We start from the raw sequence: 19,976 nt of genomic DNA on the forward strand, positions 1-19,976 counted from the left end.
TTTGGTAACTATCGTCCATGATGTAAATAGATAAACATTTGTTTCTGTTTCTGTTCTGTGTCCTGTGTACAGTTTTTTTATATGTGTTTTTCTTGCTGTTGTTACAACCAAATTTCACTTTATGGGAAAATTAAAGGACTATTCTATTCTATTCTATTCTATTCTATTCTATTCTATTCTATTCTATTCTATTCTATTCTAATCTAATCTTTTAAAGCCAACAAAGGTCTATTAAGAGACACAAAACACAAACAGAAGTACTTTAAATGATATCAAACCAAAGCAAAGCAACCACAAATATGTGCTGTGTTCAAAAACTAGTAAAATAATAATAAAAAAAATTATATATGATATAAATTTGGTTGCTATCCTCTTTTCTATCCTCTGTGCAGTGGTCCTTCCAGGGTTTCTGTGCCAGAAACTAACCAGCAAGTGAAAGTAAAAGCTAAAACTGAGTGACAATGATATTAGACCCATGTTTTTACACAGCAAGTGCAAAAACACAGGTCCAAACCATGCAGAGACTTGACATGCCAGGCAAAATTTGAATATTTTCATAAAAATATCTAGAGTAGACGACCAGTATTTGAAAGTTATTTCCTTAAGAAAAACATATCAAGCAAAACCCTAACCCTAATCCATGAACTGTTCACAAAAACCTCTCCGAAATGTTTGCGATGGTAGGGGGAACTCATTCTTAAGGAAAGGAAACAGAGCAAAAAGGCAGCGGTAAGACAAATTACACATGAACTGAACTGAAAATCAGTGACAAGATTCATGTAGTGAGTAATTCATGTTGGAAGTTTTCAGTTTAAATTGTCACCAGTATGACCAGAAAACAATGCTGCCCCTGCGACCTGGATAAACTGGAGAAAATGAAACCTGAACAGAAACCCAAACTTAAAAATATAACTGTGAATGCAAAACTTTCATACCAGACCCAACAACCATGGCAGATGTGAGCTGCCTTAATAGGAAATGGCTACAGGTCCCTTGAAATTGTCATACTTTATAACCTTCCTCTGCTGTGCTTGCAGAGAAGAACATCTGGAAGCAGCCCTGACTGAGTTTGTCGTTCAGAATAAAGTGACACAGGGGCAGGTCTTAATAGATGCCTATAAAACTTCTGTAGCAAGCAATGAAACTATAGATAGGCACATGTAACTCTTTTTCTTGTACTCAGGGCCACAAAAAAGTGACTGCTTCTTTTTATACAGCCTCATATGGAGTTTACTTGCAGCCATTATGGTTGCTTTATAGCCTTTCTAGATAGGTTGTGGCTGTTTAGGACATCACATACCACATCATTTGAGCACAAGAACTAAACTGGATACTGGTGGATGCTGTAGCTCCTGCTCATAGTACTCAAAGACATCAACCACACTGTTGCTAAAGAGTTGGGTTACAAAACACTACTGTGTATGTATCTCTCCTCAGAGATTACTTTCTTTGGTCTTCGTCATCTTCATCCTCCCCATCCTCCTCCTCTTACTCTCACTCCTCTGGCTCTGCCTCTTTTTCCAACATTGCCGTCCATTGCTCCAAAACAGAAGAGCTAACCTGTTGCCCTTTTATAAAGCTCTGATTTCTTAATTGCAATTATGTGTGAAAGGTGTTTAGCAATGTGATGAGTTAGCATGCAAAATAGGGCAACTGACTTTACAACTTTGAATGAGAGTGTTTCTTGCGAAAACAAGAGGTTTTCTTCATGAAAATTCTGCCAATTGCAGAGGCTTGTGTGTAGTGTTTTGACAAAAGCGCGTTTTAAAACTGCTATTTGAGTGTACAGCAGGAATTGCCCTTGTGGTTTAGCAGAATTGGTTCAGGGGATGGTGCATCAGTTACATGTTGCAGTCATTGTGTCTGAAGTACAAGTAACTGTGTAAATAATTGGGAAAAAAATCTTTATTTTTATATTTGTCCACCAGGAGGCGCTACTTTCTACCATTCAAAGCATGCAGCAAAATTTCAAACTTTTTTCTGTTTTTTGCAAGGGTGCTACTGAAATAAAATGGCAAGTGTGTGCTGCCATTAGGTACTTCCGGTTGCGGCGTAAGATGGCTGCACCGACAAGAGCTCCCAGTCATCTCAGCAAAAATGTTATTATTTATTTTGTACTGCTTTCGATTTCTGTGCGCACAGCGCGATCATACACTCGGTATGACAGACAAACGCTTCTGGAGCTACGTTCGTCAGCCAGTTCGGACTTTACAGCGGGTTTCGACTCCGTGGACGCTCTGCTGCCTGGGATCCTTTGTTTACTCGCACGACGTCGAGGTAAAACAAAGAGGGGGAAACGCGCCAGAGTTTTGTGCCGAACGCGACAGAGAAACAGCAAGCCACCTCTGCCCAGCATCCTGCTCGCGAATCTCCAGTCTCTGGACAACAAACTTGACGAGCTGCGTGCACGGATTAAACACCAACAAGACACCAGAAACTGCTGTGTTCTGGCCTTCACAGAGACATGGCTGGAGCCCAGCGTCCCCGACTGCGCCATCACGCCGGATGGATTCACTGTTTACCGGGGAGACCGAACGAAGGACTCAGGCAAGAAAAGGGGAGGAGGGGTGTGCCTTATGGTTAACTCGTTGTGGGCTAGAGATGTGTGTATCTTAAAAACTTACTGCTCTCAGAGCCTCGAGCTGCTGACCATTAAAGTCAGGCCTTTTTACCTCCCGAGGGAGATCAGCTCAGTTCTCCTCTCAGCTGTTTACATTCCCCCACATGCTGATAAAGCTAAAGCTATGGACGAACTGTATGACATCATTATTGGACTTGAGAACAAAAATCCATAAGCTGCCTTTATTGTGCTGGGAGACTTCAACAGAGCCAACATGAAGAAGGTTCTCCCCAAATACTATCAGCACATCTCCTTCCCCACAAGAGGTGATCAAACACTGGACCACTGTTACACTCCATTCAAAGAGTGCTACAAACACCTCCCTCACCCAGCTTTTGGTAAGGCAGACCATTGTTCCATACTGCTGCTGCCTGCATACAGACAAAGACTGAAACAGGAAAAACCAGCTTCCAGGGTTATTTACAAACGGGACAGTGAGGCTGAGGAGGTCCTGCAGGACTGCTTTGACACAACTGACTGGCAGATATTTGTGGATGCAGCTGATGGCAACATCAATGAACTTACAGACTCTGTCATTGGATATATTGGAAAGTGCATGGATGATACCATCACAAAAACCCCTGTCTGCATATATCCAAATCAGAAACACTGGGTAAATAAAGACGTTCGCGCCAAGCTAAAAGTGCGGACCTCTGCCTTTAACTCCGGGGACGCTGATGCATATAAAGCAGCCAGGTACGACCTCCGAAAGTCCATAAAAAAGGCCAGAAAGGACTACAGGGACAAAATGGAGTCCAGCTACCACAGCTTTGACACCAGGCGACTGTGGAATGGACTGCACTGCATCACTGACTACAAGAAGGTCAACACAGGCAGTGTTCAGCCCGCTGCATCTCTTGCAGATGAGCTCAACAACTTCTATGCTCGTTTTGACGCAGACAACAGAGAGCAGATCCTCTACCCTCAGGAGGACAGTGAGGCTGCAACTCTAACTCTAAAAACAGAAGCTGTGAGATGGACCTTTAAAAAGGTAAATCCTCACAAAGCTCCAGGACCGGACGGCATCCCAGGCCGGCTACTCAGAGTGTGTGCCGACCAGCTGGCAGAGGTGTTCACCAACATCTTCAACCTCTCCCTGAGGCAGTCAGTGGTCCCCACGTCCTTCAAAGCATCCACCATCATTCCTGTTCCCAAAAAATCAGTGGTCTCCTGTCTGAATGACTACCATCCTGTTGCACTGACATCATGAAGTGCCTGGAGCGGCTGGTCAAAGGTCACATCTGCTCCTCCCTCCCTGACACACTGGACCCTCTTCAGTTTGCCTATCGGACAAACAGAGCCACAGAGGATGCCATTGCCCTGGCAACGCACACCACCCTCACTCACCTGGAGAAAGGGAATGCATAAGCAAGGATGCTCTTCATCGACTACAGCTCGGCATTTAACACCATCATCCCCTCAAAACTTGCCATGAAGCTCGTCGACCTTGGGCTGGGAACACCGATCTGCAGATGGATTCTAAACTTCCTCACAAACAGGCCCCAGGTGGTGAGAGTTGGTAAGCACACCTCCTCATCACTCATCCTGAACACAGGTACGCCACAGGGTTGTGTGCTTAGCCCCCTCCTATATTCCCTGTTCACACACGACTGTGTTGCTAAACACGAGTCCAACATCATCATCAAGTTTGCGGATGACACAACCATCATAGGCCTCATCACAGGCAATGATGAGACGGCCTATAGAGAGGAGGTGATGGCGCTGTACGAGTGGTGCCTGGAAAATAACCTGACTCTCAACATCAGCAAAACTAGAGAGATGATAGTGGACTACCGGAAACGACCAGTCAGAGAACACCAGACCATCCACATCAACGGTGTCAAGGTCGAAAGGGTCAGCAGCTTCAAGTTCCTTGGAATCAACATCACTGAGGACTTCTCCTGGACCCTTCACACAGACACTGCTATCAGGAAAGCTCGCCAGTGGCTTTACTTCCTGAGGAGGCTGAGGAAGTTTGGCATGAACTCCAACATCACCTCAAATTTTTACAGGTGTGCAATCGAGAGCTTGCTGACGAGCTGCATCACAGTTTGGTACGGAAGCTGCTCTGCCAGCAGCCGTAAATCACTACAGAGGGTGGTGAAGGCAGCAGAGCACATCACTGGCACGAGGCTTCCTGCCATTCAGGACATTTATCTCCAGCGATGCCTCCGTAAAGCACACAGCATCATCAAGGACCACAGCCACCCCGCACATCAGCTCTTCTCCTTGTTACCATCTGGCAGACGTTACAGGAGCCTGTCTGCTCAGACTACAAGACTCAAAAACAGTTTTTACCACCAAGCCATAAGACACCTCAACCACAACACTTAAACACACACAACACAGCACTCAGAAGCTACCCTGCAGCTTCACAAGTACTCTGTTTAATTTGCACTGGTCACTCCACTTTATTGTCATTGATATTTATATTTAAAAGTGCAATATTGTAATTTTCTGCTGCTCATTCCTGTGCAATATCCCATCTGCCCTCCTGTCATATTTCTTTTCAAGATTTTCTTATTTAATCACTAGTGTACATATATTTATATTTATAGATACATATATATTTAGTCATCTTTTCTCTTTTACCACGTCTCTAATATTTTGCTCCTTACTATTTTTCTATTTTCTTTACTATTTTCTTTTCTTTTATTATATTTTCTTCTACTGTATCATGCTGCTGAGTGACTGCTGCTCGTCAAACACATTTCATTGCAATGTTGACCCTGTGCTAACTTGCATATGACAAATAAAACTGAAACTGAAACCATTAGTGTAGAATAATGGTGTGTGAGTGTGTGCACATGGGTGTACATGTGTGTAATCTTCACCTTTGATGATTGTGCACTATGAGTGTGAAGATGGTGCCTAATCCTCCTCTGTGGACTCTGAGGCTTCCTCCATGTCCGCCTCAGAGGAAGAAACAGACCAGCTGGTGCAACTCCAGTGACAGGATGGACTTTTCCATGGGGATTACCATATTTTGGTCGCAAAGACTGCAAATTCAAATTCACATTTTTTTATTTGTCACGTACACAGTCATACACAGTACGATATGCAGTGAAATGCTTAGACAACTGCTCGTGACCTAAAGAGAAAAAAAAATTTGCTCTGCTACATCCCAGCTGCCACAGGTTTGATTCCAGGACCCCAAATCCTGGAGCAAATTGTGGCCATGACAAACCTGCACCACGTTCAGCGGCTTATGTGGACACAGAGGAACTGCAGGCTTATGTAGGCATGCTCATTTTGGATGGTTTACAGGTCAAAAACGTATCCAAATCAGCTGCAAGCCCCTCCAACCAGCAATTGTGAGGGCAGTGTGACTTGCTCAGACAGAGAGAGAAGAACTGGCCTCTGCACCACCTCAGCTGGAGTCCTTCTTCTTTAAGGTGTTAAAAGCAAAAAACTATAATTAATTTTTGATATTTATATTTCAGGCTGAAATAGTTTGAAAAGACTAAGCCATTAAAAGTGGAAAAACATAGAGCGAGAGTCATTATTGTTGTACTGTAACAAGGCAAGCATGTCTAGAATCTATTGCACATGCTACATTGTTGGTTAAGATACAACATGGCTAGAGGTTAAATAGCGCCATAACAATCTGATAGTCCAGACAGTAGGATGGCTGTAGCTCAGTAGGTATAGGAGGCCATTTACTAATCAGAAGCTTAGTGGTTTGATCCCTGGCTGCTCCAGTCTGCGTGCCAAAGTGTTTTTGGGCAAGATACTGAACCTCAAATGGTTCTCTGATGCATCCACTGAACTGTAAATGTTAGACAGAAAAACCTGGGTGAATAACACATGTTACATAAAGCACTTTGAGTACTTAAGTAGAGTAGAAGAGCTGTATAAGAACGACTCCATTTACTTTCAATTAATGGGTAATTACGACACATGATGGGCAGATTAGTGCATTGTACGGAGTCTCAGTATCTTAGGAAGACAATTAAGGATTGCTTAGTCAGTGATATTTTGGTAGGTGACAAAAACTGCAAGTTACATTTTATATGTATTGTTCTAATTAGCCTTGTGTGAGATTGGTGCCTGTCCAGGGTGTCCTACCTCTTACCCTATGGTATCTGGAATAGGCTGGATCTGTGGATGATATAGAACATATAGTATATGTTATGTTTTCTGACATGTTGAAATGTCCTGTCGACCAAAATGAAGACAGTTTAGCACAGGTTAGTTTGCAGTATTGTGGTGAAGTGTACAGTAGTGCATAATGCACCATGGACTGGTGCAGAGCAGGCTATGTGGTCAAAGTGAGGTTACATCAAGGTAGCAGACATCAATTTAAATGTAAGTTGATAATATTAGTTAGATTCACTCAGCAAATTTCACATTTATACTGTCTTGGGGCTGCAAATCAGCCATGATAACTCAATGTACCATCTGCATATATTTTACTGAATTCCAGAGGTGGCAAAAGTACAGACATGTACAGATACTAGTTTTGAAAAATACTACAGTAAAAGTTGTACTAAAAATGAAATGTACTCTTTGCAGCTCTTTGGAGGACCTTTCTACCAGCTATTTTGTGCAAAGCTAGCTGAGACTGCTGTTTTTCATGCAGTCTTTAAACCATAAACCTTTACCAATGGAATCCCTTTGATATTTAGCTTGACTTCACGGAAAAACGCGACAAAATAATTGTTGATGTCCAAAGGTGGGACATAACAATGCATAAATAATTCATTACTGTTCTTTAGTAGGATTCTCAGGTATTCTTCATTGAGTATTTATTTTTCTGACAAGGTTTTACTTTTTCTCTTTCCATTTTTATACAAGCATCAGTACTTTGTACTCCTTACATTTTCAAAACAGGCTGGTCATTAATAGCTCTTCAGTTAAAGGGAAGTTGTGCAGGTGTTTAGAAGTTGTGATGGCAGTACTTCACCATCGAGCTAGCACTGAATTCCACCTTTATACCAGATGTATAGGTCTCGTATAAAGAGAGTAAACAGTATACTGGTGAACTGCTACAAAGGATCTTAGGATTCCCCCACCTGGAGCTGGATTTACCCTCTACAATGTAGGCAACTGAAAATAGTTCAGATTAAAGCTGAGTAAATTCATTAGAATTAGAATTTCGATAAGAATAACATTTGTTTTCTCATTCACTACTAATATTTTTGTATTATGGTAAATGGCCTGTATTTATATAGCGCTTTACTAGTCCCTAAGGACCCCAAAGCGCTTTACATATCCAGTCATCCACCCATTCACACACACACTCCAAACTGTATTATGTTAATATAACACACGATTCAGTTACATTTGCATGAAGAGCTGGTATAAATGGCGAAGACGCCATCGCCACAGCCCTCCACGCTGTGCTGAGTCACCTAGAGCAGCGCCAAAGCTACGTCCGAATGCTCTTTGTGGACTACAGCTCAGCCTTTAATACAATCATCCCGGACATCCTCATCACCAAACTGGTCACTCTTGGCCTCCCTCCTCTCACATGTGCCTGGATAAAGGATTTCCTCACAAACTGGCCCCAGACTGTAAGACTCGGCCCTCATCTCTCCTCCACTCGCACACTGAGCACCGGCTCCCTACAGGGCTGTGTGCTGAGCCCCCTCTTGTATTCTCTCTACACCCATGACTGCAGTTCGACCCACAACAACACTCTCATCATCAAGTTTGCTGATGACACCACGGTAGTCGGACTCATCTCGAAGGGAGACGAGGCAGAGTACAGAGAGGAAGTCCTGAAGCTGGCAGCATGGTGTTCAGAAAACAACCTGGCACTGAACACTAAGAAAACCAAAGAGCTCATTGTTGACTTCAGGAGACACAGCACCGACTTGGCCCCCCTCTACATCAATGGGGAGTGTGTGGAGAGGGTCCACACTTTCCGGTTCCTTGGTGTCCTCATCTCTGCTGACATCTCCTGGACAGGAAACATCTCAGCGGTCATCAAGAAGGCCCAACAGCGGCTGCACTTCCTGAGAGTCCTCAGGAAGTACAAGCTGAACTCCAACCTGCAGCTGACCTTCTACCGCTCGTCCATTGAGAGCCTGCTAACCTACTGCATCACGGTATGGTACGGCAGCTGCACCAAAGCAGATAGAGCGAGGCTTCAGAGTGTGGTCAAGACAGCACAAAAGTTCATCGGCTGCCCTCTCCCCTCCCTGATGGACATTTATTCCTCCTGCTGCCTCAGCAGAGCAGCAAACATTATCAAGGACAGCTCCCACCCTGGCTTCAACATGTTCAGCCTGCTTCCCTCAGGGAAGCGCTACAGGTGCATCAACACAAAAACTGACAGACTCAAAAACAGTTTCTTCCCCAAAGCGATAACCACCCTGAACTCACACATGCACAGATAACACAGCCCCCCACTTCCCAATTCCTCTATGGACCACCACTGTGCAATACCAATTCTATGTGCAACAACTCAACTGTATATACATAACACTATTTATTACATATTACTTACGGCTTGTATATTGTACATTTTATATATATATATCTTTTCCCTATGTAAATACTGTCCATATGTACATAGCGCTGCAGAACTGTACCCCCCCAGCATGTTTACACTGAGTAGGAGATGCTCTGTATCTCATTGTACAACTGTATAGTGACAATAAAGGCATTCTATTCTATTCTAAATGTCCTTTAACCCTTGTGTGGTGTTCATATTTTTGTTACTCAGCCAGTGTTCATGGGTCTGGTGGACCCGCTAGAGTTTTGGCTTTCCAAATTAACACTATCAAACAATTTTATGTTAAATTACTCAACAGATGTTTACTTCATCCCAATTACAAGCCATATGAACAGCAAACATGGTTATTTTTTCCCTTTACCTTTGTTAGATCACATTTATGAATGAATGTGCTTCTCGTTTTTTTTTTGTTTTTGTTTTTTTTTTATAAAATGTTATAAAAAAATAAATCAGTTGTAATCAAGTGGAGTGAGTGGAAAGACAACACATTTACACGTGAAGCAATATGTTTCACAACTAAATGGGATCAGCTGCTCATCAATGGTGACATTAGGCCCAGGGATGTAAAACAGGGGGAGGTGGTGCACACACTTAAATCCCACACTGTCCTGATGGCAGCTAGCTTGTCTCTCTGCCGCCGAGCTGGTCTGTCGTCTCGGTTATCAAAACGGATAATCCTGGAAATTTTGTGGAGGTTTTCCAGAGACACTGATGCACGGAAAGGTTCTTGCCGGTTTCTGCATCCCACAGGGATTCTGTGGATTCCCCTTTGGACCTCAAAACTCCTGCAAGGATAAGAACCCCAAAGTAGGCCTTTGGGGTTCTTAGATGAATTTGGTCCATCTCCTTCCACCTCTCTCCAAAAACACACCTTCCTTCTAGATTACTGCAATCCAGAATAATTTTCTGGATGGAATCTGGGATGAAAAGCTAAAATGAAGACTTGATGTCCTGCACATGAGTAACTGTCAGCCGTGTTGGCCCTGGCTTATCACAGTAACAGCTCTGCAGGGTGGCTCATTTCTTGGCAAGAAGACCATTCAATTTCACCAGTTATTGACATCCATATTTCTTCACTTGCTGTCTGGTGGGCTTGTTCTGGTCCTGGAGCTGGCAGCAGATGGGGTGCTCGTCTTCGTTTTGTTACTAAATGATGCTCAACCTCATCCTCTTCTTCAAAGTTACTGTCAGACTCAGAATTTTCAGAAATGTGAAATATTCTGAAACCTCTTCGTCAACATCATCATCCGAAGCCTCTCTCTCTTCCAAAATCAATTGGACGGCCCTCGCAGCAGATAATCTTTTGCCATTTTGATCAGTTGTGATAAAGAACCACACTGGCAAAGTCTTATTTATAGTATTATGCCCCTAATTTGCAGGTGGGACAGGGTATGAGAAAATAAAATTTGGATCCCTCAAGAAAGAGGGTAAAATGTGTGGGATGTAAGAGCAGACAGTGTTGATAGTTGAATTTTCAACAATGCTGCAACTTTGTGCGGAGCAGGAGGGGAAGAAAACACTATCAGCAGCACCAGAAAGGAGGAAGACAGAGTGTGGGAACACAGGACCTACACTTTCAACACTTTTATTAGACCTGGGTCCAGTGGACCCGAACACCTTGTATGTAATGTAAATGCGTGGGGGGAGGTACAGTATGAGGTCATTGAAAATTAGTTCGGATTTATGTTCTTCACAGAAAATAAGCCAAAGCCAATGAATTTCAGATTGAAAAAATAATTCATTGTTTAATTTTTCTTTTGAGAAAAACTGAAAACGGGTCTCACAGACCCGAACACCATACAAGGGTTAAAGAGCAAATTTTACTTTCTCACTCTAAGTGCATTTCAGTGCTTGAACTTTAACTTAAGTATTTTTTTAAAAGTCAGGAATCTGTACTTCTACTAAGGAAAGAATGTCTGTACTTGTCCTGAAATCATTTTTGACCCCAGAGGAGGAAAGGAGTATGACGGTGGGAGGACATAACGAGGATTACTGTACCTTTAATCTCACACAATTACACCGATTTCTGGCTGTATGGAATAGCCAGCGGACCAGCTTAACTCTGTGACAGTGAGCCTTTCATGACCCACAGCGGATAAATGTCAGTGGAAAACATCCCAGCAACTCCACCGCGTGTTGGGGTCTGATGCAATCTGAGAAGTGTCGACTCAGCAACCACAGCGCGGTGAGTGAAATTTGGCTGAGCTTCCGGTGCCGCTCAGCTCCAGCCGTTACCGCCACCGTCAAATTACGACTGTCAACATGTCGAAAGTGAACAGGGGTTCTCATGGATGCCGGGCCATGGTAATAGCAAGAAAGTACCTATCGGGTCCGTCCTCCCCGGTCCTGACGCGGAGCTCCAGCCAGCGTCAGCGGAAAATGCTGAGCCGGCAGCACCGCATGGCGAGCTGCAACGCGGCCGGTACCGAAGGAAACCCCGCGGCGCTGGCCCAGCAGGAGCACCTGGGGTATTTCTCCACCGGTGGACGACACGCGAAGACCAACCTGAATCTGATTTACCGGGACGTGAAAGCTTTCCTCAGTGAAGTTGGTGGAGATCCCCGGGAGGCTCGGTACTGGTTGACCCAGTTCCAGAAAGCGACTTCGGCTCATTCTCCCGCCTTTGCTGTTCTGGAGGTAAAGTTTTACTCACCAAAAGACAAAAACAAACAAAGATATTAGAATAGGTTTCATGTTTGTGGACATTCTTGTATTTTGCTCGTTTGTGTTGTTGTGTTTGCACATCTCTGTTGCTTGTGGGGCTCGCACACAAGAATTTCACTCGCATGTGCTGTGCCAGTGTGCCTGCACATGTGATGTGACAATAAAAAGTGATTTGATTTGATTTGATTTGATTTGAACTCCATAACGAGGAAAGAAATCACCAATGATACGTGATTAAATTAAAGATAATTATCAAATTAAATAAACTGAAGACAAATACATAGAGTTTGTACCTGCATAGTTCTTACCTGGCAGTTAGTCCATACTCAGTATACACTACAGTATACACAGTTTCATGAACTTTCTCTCTTTCTCAAAGAAAAAACAGAAATCAGGTGGTTTAAAAAAAAAAAAAAAATTCTAGTACACTACCTAAACAAAAAATGAATAAATACAGCCAAAAATATAAGCATGTACTTAAATAATCAACAAAAAACTGATAGCTCTGTAAAAAACCTATTCTTATTAGACTGAAGCAGATCCCGTGTCAGCCAACTGGATTAAATTCTAGACTCTAATACTCAAACACCGTGTTTTTCATTTTGCACCAGGTGGACAGATCAGTGTTTGACAGCAGGGAGATGGTTCAGAGCCTGGCTTTTGGCCTGTCCTTCCTGCAGCGGATGGATATGAAGCCTGTGGTGGTTATGGGCTGGTCAGATCACCTGGAGACAGGGCTTGCCAAAGCAATGTTTGGGTCTGAGTGCATGAAAGGACTAGTGAATCGGTGCCAGCAGCTGACTGAGGCGCTGCAGCAGCACACTGCCAGCGTCCTGCCATTCTTCTCTGCAGAGTCACTCCTACTTCTGCATGAAGCACCGCAGGGAAGCAGGTGAGAACTGAGAGATACCAGTTCAATCTAAGGGAACTCTTGCTTATAAATTGTGAATTTAACTTCAGTATTTATTTTACTGTTCAGATATCAATGAAGTAGGTAAATTATCTGTAAGTCATTGGCTATAATTACTGTTTATGCAATTAATCTATGCACCTGTTTTATCAATTATTTAATGGAAATAATAAATCATTATATCTGCTATAGTTATTAATTAGCCAGCTCTTATTCTTAAGGTGTCAAATACTGTGATTTAGTCCAGGCTACGGTTTTTGTACCTGCAACACTATGTACAGGGTGCCTGTAAATGGTAAATGGCCTGTATTTATATAGCGCTTTACTAGTCCCTAAGGACCCCAAAGCGCTTTACATATCCAGTCATCCACCCATTCACACACTGGTGATGGCAGCTACATTGTAGCCACAGCCACCCTGGGACGCACTGACAGAGGCGAGGCTGCCGGACACTGGCGCCACCGGGCCCTCTGACCACCACCAGTAGGCAACGGGTGAAGTGTCTTGCCCAAGGACACAATGACCGAGACTGTTGGAGCCGGGGCTCGAACCGGCAACCTTCCGATTACAAGGCGAACTCCCAACTCTTGAGCCACGATCGAGCCATCGTGCAACTGTACTCTACAACCAGTTGCACTTTTACCTTGTTATTTAACCATCAGTTTCCTAATGATTAATCACTTAAACTCCCAGAGACCAGCCATTTGGCTAACGGTTATTTTAAAATGTGATTTTTAAAGGTTCTCATTATAAATATATTTTAAATACAAGTATGCTTTTAATGATTAGTGTGGGTGAGTGAATGGCAGTGGGGGAGGTCTTCATCAATAGAGAAAAACTGTAAAAGCGGTGAGAACACAGTATAAAGTCATAAGGCAATGTCCTCTTTCACATTTTCCCTTTGGGCCTTATGTTTCACACCCTGGTTTAGACAGTTCTTAGTAAGGCTGGGCCATATCATACCGTTCACGGTAATACCAGTATAATGATGGGCAATGATAAGAAAATGAAATGTCACGATAGAATATGGGTAAAACGCGCATGCCCAGTGCCTTTGTTTTCGTACGCACATGGCAGAAAAGCACGGCGGCGACGGAGAATGAGACGGGTGAAAGCGGATCGTTGAGTGAAACGGATGAACCAGAATTGGTTTGTAAAAATGCTGCAACTTCACTGGTGTGGAACTGGTTTGGCTTTCGTTCATCAGATACACAACAAAGCACAATTTTTGGTAGAGCATGCTAGCGGGCCGTCGTTAATTCCGTGTTTTTTGGAAAATGAGGCACTCTTAAAATCCTTTGATTTTCTGAAAAATCGACATTGACATCAGCAATCTGTACAAAAATCTTTTAGCACGACTTTGCTAACCTACGACCCCGCACCGCTTAATGGATTGTCAGAGCATACGGCTACTGTAGGCAGGAGCCTCGTGGAATACTGTGCTTCAACTTAATATTTCATTAATGTGTGTGTATAACCACTTTTTAAATTTTGTGTGGCTTGTTTAAATTAAAATACATTGATGTGTGTGGGTTTTTTTTGCATTAATAAAGTTGTGGAGTATTACAGTATTATGTCTCGCGTCAATTATAATCGTTAGTTATATCGCTATCGCAAATTTTCAAATGTATATCGTGATAAATATTTTTGGCCATATGCCCTGCCCTAGTTCTAGGTGTTCATGAGGTTAGGCCCTTACTCTTCTTCTTTCCCTCTCCTTGCAGTGCGCCTCCATCCATTGCTATGGATACCAACCTTCTCCAGTGGAGTCTGAACTGTGGGGCAATCCCACTGGTTTGTCCGGTAGGCAGGGACGCGCAAGGTTGCTCGGTAATGTTGGACCCGACAGAGGTGACGGCGGCAATATCCCGAACCCTGCATCCACACAAAGTCATGTTCCTGAACAACTTCGGGGGCCTGCGAAGCCAAGAACAAAAGGCACAACATCTGGCTCCCACGCTGACTCTGCTATTATTGTCTTAATTTTTTAATCATTTATATTTATATAAATCATTTATATGCTTTCTATCTTGGTGCAGGTGCTAGGTACAGTGTCGCTGCCTGCTGACTTACCTCGCCTGTCCACTGCGACTTGGTTAAGCGCACCAGAACGCCAAAGAGCGACCGCCATAGCCAGACTTCTCAATCAGTTGCCAGCTGAGTCCTCTGCTGTGATCACATCGGCAGACACGTTGCTGACCGAACTGTTCAGCCACAGAGGTGAGACAACCGACTGACTTCTGTGGGTGCCACATGTACACATGCAGCCATGTATGGAGACACACCTGTTTTGAGAGGCACCATATTTGTATGTGTGTGAAGGTTGTTTTGGCGACCACCTCAAAAGATTTTAACATAAGTTTTTTTGTCTGTTCTGTTTCTCAGGGTCTGGAACGCTTTTTAAAAATGGAGACCCCATACACCGGTCAGTAGATATTACACAAACTCCGCCAGTATGAATTCAAACCAGGTCATAATCCAACATTAACCCCAAACAAGACATTACTTTTACCTCCACACATGTACCAGCATAAAAAAGAATACACTGCTATACAGGGAGTGCAGAATTATTAGGCAAGTTGTATTTTTGAGGAATAATTTTATTATTGAACAACAACCATGTTCTCAATGAACCCAAAAAACTCATTAATATCAAAGCTGAATGTTTGTGGAAGTAGTTTTTAGTTTGTTTTTAGTTTTAGCTATTTTAGGGGGATATCTGTGTGTGCAGGTGACTATTACTGTGCATAATTATTAGGCAACTTAACAAAAAACAAATATATACCCATTTCAATTATTTATTTTTACCAGTGACACCAATATAACATCTCCACATTCACAAATATACATTTCTGACATTCAAAAACAAAACAAAAACAAATCAGCGACCAATATAGCCACCTTTCTTTGCAAGGACACTCAAAAGCCTGCCATCCATGGATCCTGTCAGTGTTTTGATCTGTTCACCATCAACATTGCGTGCAGCAGCAACCACAGCCTCCCAGACACTGTTCAGAGAGGTGTACTGTTTTCCCTCCTTGTAAATCTCACATTTGATGATGGACCACAGGTTCTCAATGGGGTTCAGATCAGGTGAACAAGGTGGCCATGTCATTAGTTTTTCTTCTTTTATACCCTTTCTTGCAGCCACACTGTGGAGTACTTGGACGCGTGTGATGGAGCATTGTCCTGCATGAAAATCATGTTTTTCTTGAAGGATGCAGACTTCTTCCTGTACCACTGCTTGAAGAAGGTGTCTTCCAGAAACTGGCAGTAGGACTGGGAGTTGAGCTTGACTCCATCCTCAACCCGAAAAGGCCCCACAAGCTCATCTTTGGTGATACCAGCCCAAACCAGTACTCCACCTCCACCTTGCTGGCGTCTGAGTGGGACTGGAGCTCTCTGCCCTTTACCAATCCAGCCACGGGCCCATCCATCTGGCCCATCACGACTCACTCTCATGTCATCAGTCCATAAAACCTTAGAAAAACCAGTCTTGAGATATTTCTTGGCCCAGTCTTGACGTTTCAGCTTGTGTGTCTTGTTCAGTGGTGGTCGTCTTTCAGCCTTTCTTACCTTGGCCATGTCTCTGAGTATTGCACACCTTGTGCTTTTGGGCACTCCAGTGATGTTGCAGCTCTGAAATATGGCCAAACTGGTGGCAAGTGGCATCTTGGCAGCTGCACGCTTGACTTTTCTCAGTTCATGGGCAGTTATTTTGCGCCTTGGTTTTTCCACACGCTTCTTGCGACCCTGTTGACTATTTTGAATGAAACGCTTGATTGTTCGATGATCACGCTTCAGAAGCTTTGCAATTTTGAGACTGCTGCATCCCTCTGCAAGATATCTCACTATTTTTGACTTTTCTGAGCCTGTCAAGTCCTTCTTTTGACCCATTTTGCCAAAGGAAAGGACGTTGCCTAATAATTATGCACACCTGATATAGGGTGTTGATGTCATTAGACCACACCCCTTCTCATTACAGAGATGCACATCGCCTAATATGCTTAATTGGTAGTAGGCTTTCGAGCCTATACAGCTTGGAGTAAGACAACATGCATGAAGAGGATGATGTGGACAAAATACTCATTTGCCTAATAATTCTGCACTCCCTGTATATGTATGTGTGTGTATATATATATATATATATATATATATATATATGTGTGTGTGTGTGTGTGTGTGTGTGTGTGTGTGTGTGTGTGTGTGTGTGTGTGTAGGTATAACTCTCTAGATGGAATTGATGTGGATTGTTTGCTGGCGCTCATCAACAAGTCGTTTGAGAAAACTCTGAAGAAATGCTACATTGACTCTCTGAAAGGCCGACTCCACTCCATCTACCTTTCTGAAGGGTGAGTGCAACTATTCAAATGAAAGAATACCCAGACCGAAGGTAAAAAACACCACTTCATTAATTCCAGGTCTTTTTCCCTTCTACTACAATTCTCAAAAATGATTTTCACTGTCAGACAGGAAAAAAATCACTGACAAGCGCAAACTACTCTTTACAATCAGTACGGATTTAGAACAAGCCAGTCTACAACATGAGTGTTAACAGGTCTCATAGAAGAAATGACAAATTGACGAGACAATGACAAAATACAATAAGAAATTCATGGCTGGGGTATTTCTTAATCTTAACAACACATTTGATACGATTAACCATGAAATATTATTAGGATGACGGGGAGTGGGAACCAGACCTTGTGAAAATGGGAGAGTATAAATCGGAACGTTTGGACATTGTGTGTGGTGTACCACAGGGATTCGTCTTGGGGCCACAATTATTTATTATGTTTATCAATGATTTATGCAAAATGTCAGATTGTTTAATATTTGTTTTATTTGCTGATGACACAAATATCTTGGGTGTGACTTCTGAAATGAGCAAAATTTAGAAAATGGTTTGATATAAGTAATTGCTCATTCTGAAAATGAGAAAATTCATTCAAAAGTCACTTTACAGTTCTTGTACTTAGGATGTACTTTAGTTACAGTTAAAATTGAAATATTTTTTCAATCTTGTAGAGGTATTAATCACAGTGTGGAAAATGCAATGTATAAATGTTTGGTTTTGTTTGGTTTTGTAAAGCTATATTTCTTTATGTGTTATTGTGTGTATATATGTATATAGTGAATAGAGATTTCCATGGCAACTTGTTATCTTTTACTTTATTTTTTTCAATTTACAATGAATTTTGTTGTTTTAGTTATATTTACATGTTCAAGGTAAAGCAGAAAATTAGTCAGTCAGTTTATATATGTCCAAATATGGTTTGAAATAGTTATCAGCATCACCGACTGTGAGAATGTCAGCTGTTGGACATCTGTGTCCTTCCAGGTACAGCGCAGCAGCTATCATCACCATGGAGCCGGTGAACAGCGGCACTCCCTACCTCGACAAGTTTGTGGTGAGCAGCAGTAAGCAGGGCCAGGGCACCAGCCACATCCTGTGGGAGTGTATCAGACAGGACCTGGGTAAACTCTTCTGGAGGTCTAGAGCCACCAACAAAATCAACCCCTGGTAAGACGTGAGCTTTTTAGACTTTCACACTGGCATTTACATTACATGAACCACACTATGAACAAACATCTAAATATATGTTAAAGACTGCAGAAAAAAAAGATGACAATGTGATGATGCAATGTGCTAAAGTCTTGCTCCTTATTGGCTGCTTTTTCACTCATTTTTAGTCCAGTCTTTTCGTTGACCATTTCAAGAGAATATTTTGTTTGTTTGACATGTGTTCTCTCTCTTTCCATCAGGTATTTTAAGCATTGTGATGGCAGCTTTGTTAATGGTATGTGGACTGTGTTCTGGTTTGGCCTGACGGACATCAGAGATTCATACGAGCTGGTGGAGTACGCCAAGAGCCTTCCTGATTCATTCCACAGTGCTCCCACCTCCTCCCAGCAGCCTCCTCCACCTGCTGCAGGATCCTGACTCACCTGCTTCCCAGCAGTTCACTATGTAGCTCTTCAACCTTGAAAAATTGTGAACATTAAAACTTTTAGGTCTAAGGGCCTGGAATTTCATTTTGTTCAACTCTGCACCATCAAACACGGTGTTCTCAGTTTTTCTACACCTTGAAACCAGAACCTAAAGTTATGTGAAGACTTTATTAGTGCAGCTTTTCTCACTTACAGGGAAATGTGTATGTATGTGTATCCATTCAAAGCTGGGTCCACACCACACATGGAGCAGCTCATTGTTTCGCTTTCTCATTTTGTGCTGCTCATTGTAGTCCCCACCCAGTTCTGCAGTCACTGTCAGCTTGACCACGTGATGATGAACTGAATGAACCAGGTTATCATCTGCTGTAAGTTCTGATTAGAGTTGCTTTCCAGTTCACACCAGCTGCACTGCAAGATGACCTGAAGAGGCAGCAAACTGGCCTGCTGATATGGGAAATGTGAGACAGGAACAGCTGCAGCTCTTCCAAAGACAAGAGTGAGAGAATTATCCACTAGTAAAATAATCATTTTTCTTGGACACATAAATTAATTAATTAAAATGTGAAGTGAGTCACCAAATACACTCGGGCATCAGTTAACATAGCATGGTAGCCTGCTCAACTAAACTGTGTGGAAAACACCACAGTGTTTTAACAAAATATAAAGAATCCTCTTTTTAAAAAGAAATATGGCCACAATCTAAATCATTCTAGAGACATGAAGCTCAGGTTTTCCACTTTGCTAAGGCATACGGACATCTACACACAGGGGGCTACTTTACTTGAAACCAACCCCTGATGTCCAGAGTGGACTCTGAAACACTGCCAGTGCTGTGTAGCTAACAAGTTCAGCACTTTTAAAAACTGTTGATATATCTGACAGCACAGTAATAAAGGCGGTGTTGAAGTTCAGACCATTTGGCTCATGCCAAATGTAATTTCTGGGGACCAACATGATTTTATTAATAAACACATTCCTGTGATCGAGTCATCAAATACATAAAGATGTCCAAATGACTTTAGAGTACACAGTCATATGTATGGGGACCACAGTTGGTGATGAATCTTAGTGCCCCATGAAAAACACTATCCAATTAATGAACAGAAGCACATCTACAGGGAGTGCAGAATTATTAGGCAAGTTGTATTTTTGAGGAATAATTTTATTATTGAACAACAACCATGTTCTCAATGAACCCAAAAAACTCATTAATATCAAAGCTGAATGTTTGTGGAAGTAGTTTTTAGTTTGTTTTTAGTTTTAGCTATTTTAGGGGGGTATCTGTGTGTGCAGGTGACTACTGTGCAGAATTATTAGGCAACTTAACAAAAAACAAATATATACCCATTTCAATTATTTCTTTT

General features: G+C 42.5%; 1 protein-coding gene across 1 annotated transcript; it reads left to right on the forward strand.

The window, feature by feature from the left end:
* Positions 1-11,011: 11,011 nt before the first annotated feature.
* On the forward strand, positions 11,012-18,678 carry nags (N-acetylglutamate synthase). The gene is made up of 8 exons (XM_085453239.1): positions 11,012-11,720; positions 12,359-12,639; positions 14,382-14,595; positions 14,697-14,877; positions 15,043-15,082; positions 16,878-17,009; positions 17,999-18,181; positions 18,424-18,678. Exons 1-8 carry the CDS (start codon positions 11,346-11,348, stop codon positions 18,599-18,601), a joined length of 1,584 nt encoding a protein of 527 aa, XP_085309365.1. The 5' UTR covers positions 11,012-11,345; the 3' UTR covers positions 18,602-18,678.
* Positions 18,679-19,976: the final 1,298 nt, after the last annotated feature.

Source organism: Copadichromis virginalis, linkage group LG4 (genome assembly GCF_057382275.1).
Source record: "Copadichromis virginalis isolate Kocher_CV1m ecotype Utaka linkage group LG4, C_Virginalis_male_GT1.1, whole genome shotgun sequence".
Classification (NCBI taxonomy): Eukaryota; Metazoa; Chordata; class Actinopteri; order Cichliformes; family Cichlidae; genus Copadichromis; species Copadichromis virginalis.

What these genes read in the sequence shown, in the direction of transcription:
- nags (XM_085453239.1), top strand. Translation starts at nt 11,346, where the DNA reads ATGTCGAAAGTGAACAGGGGTTCTCATGGATGCCGGGCCATGGTAATA. An exon ending in CGAACTGTTCAGCCACAGAG is followed by an intron (nt 14,878 to 15,042) that starts GTGAGACAACCG and finishes TCTGTTTCTCAG; the next exon opens with GGTCTGGAACGCTTTTTAAA. An exon ending in AATGGAGACCCCATACACCG is followed by an intron (nt 15,083 to 16,877) that starts GTCAGTAGATAT and finishes GTGTGTGTGTAG; the next exon opens with GTATAACTCTCTAGATGGAA.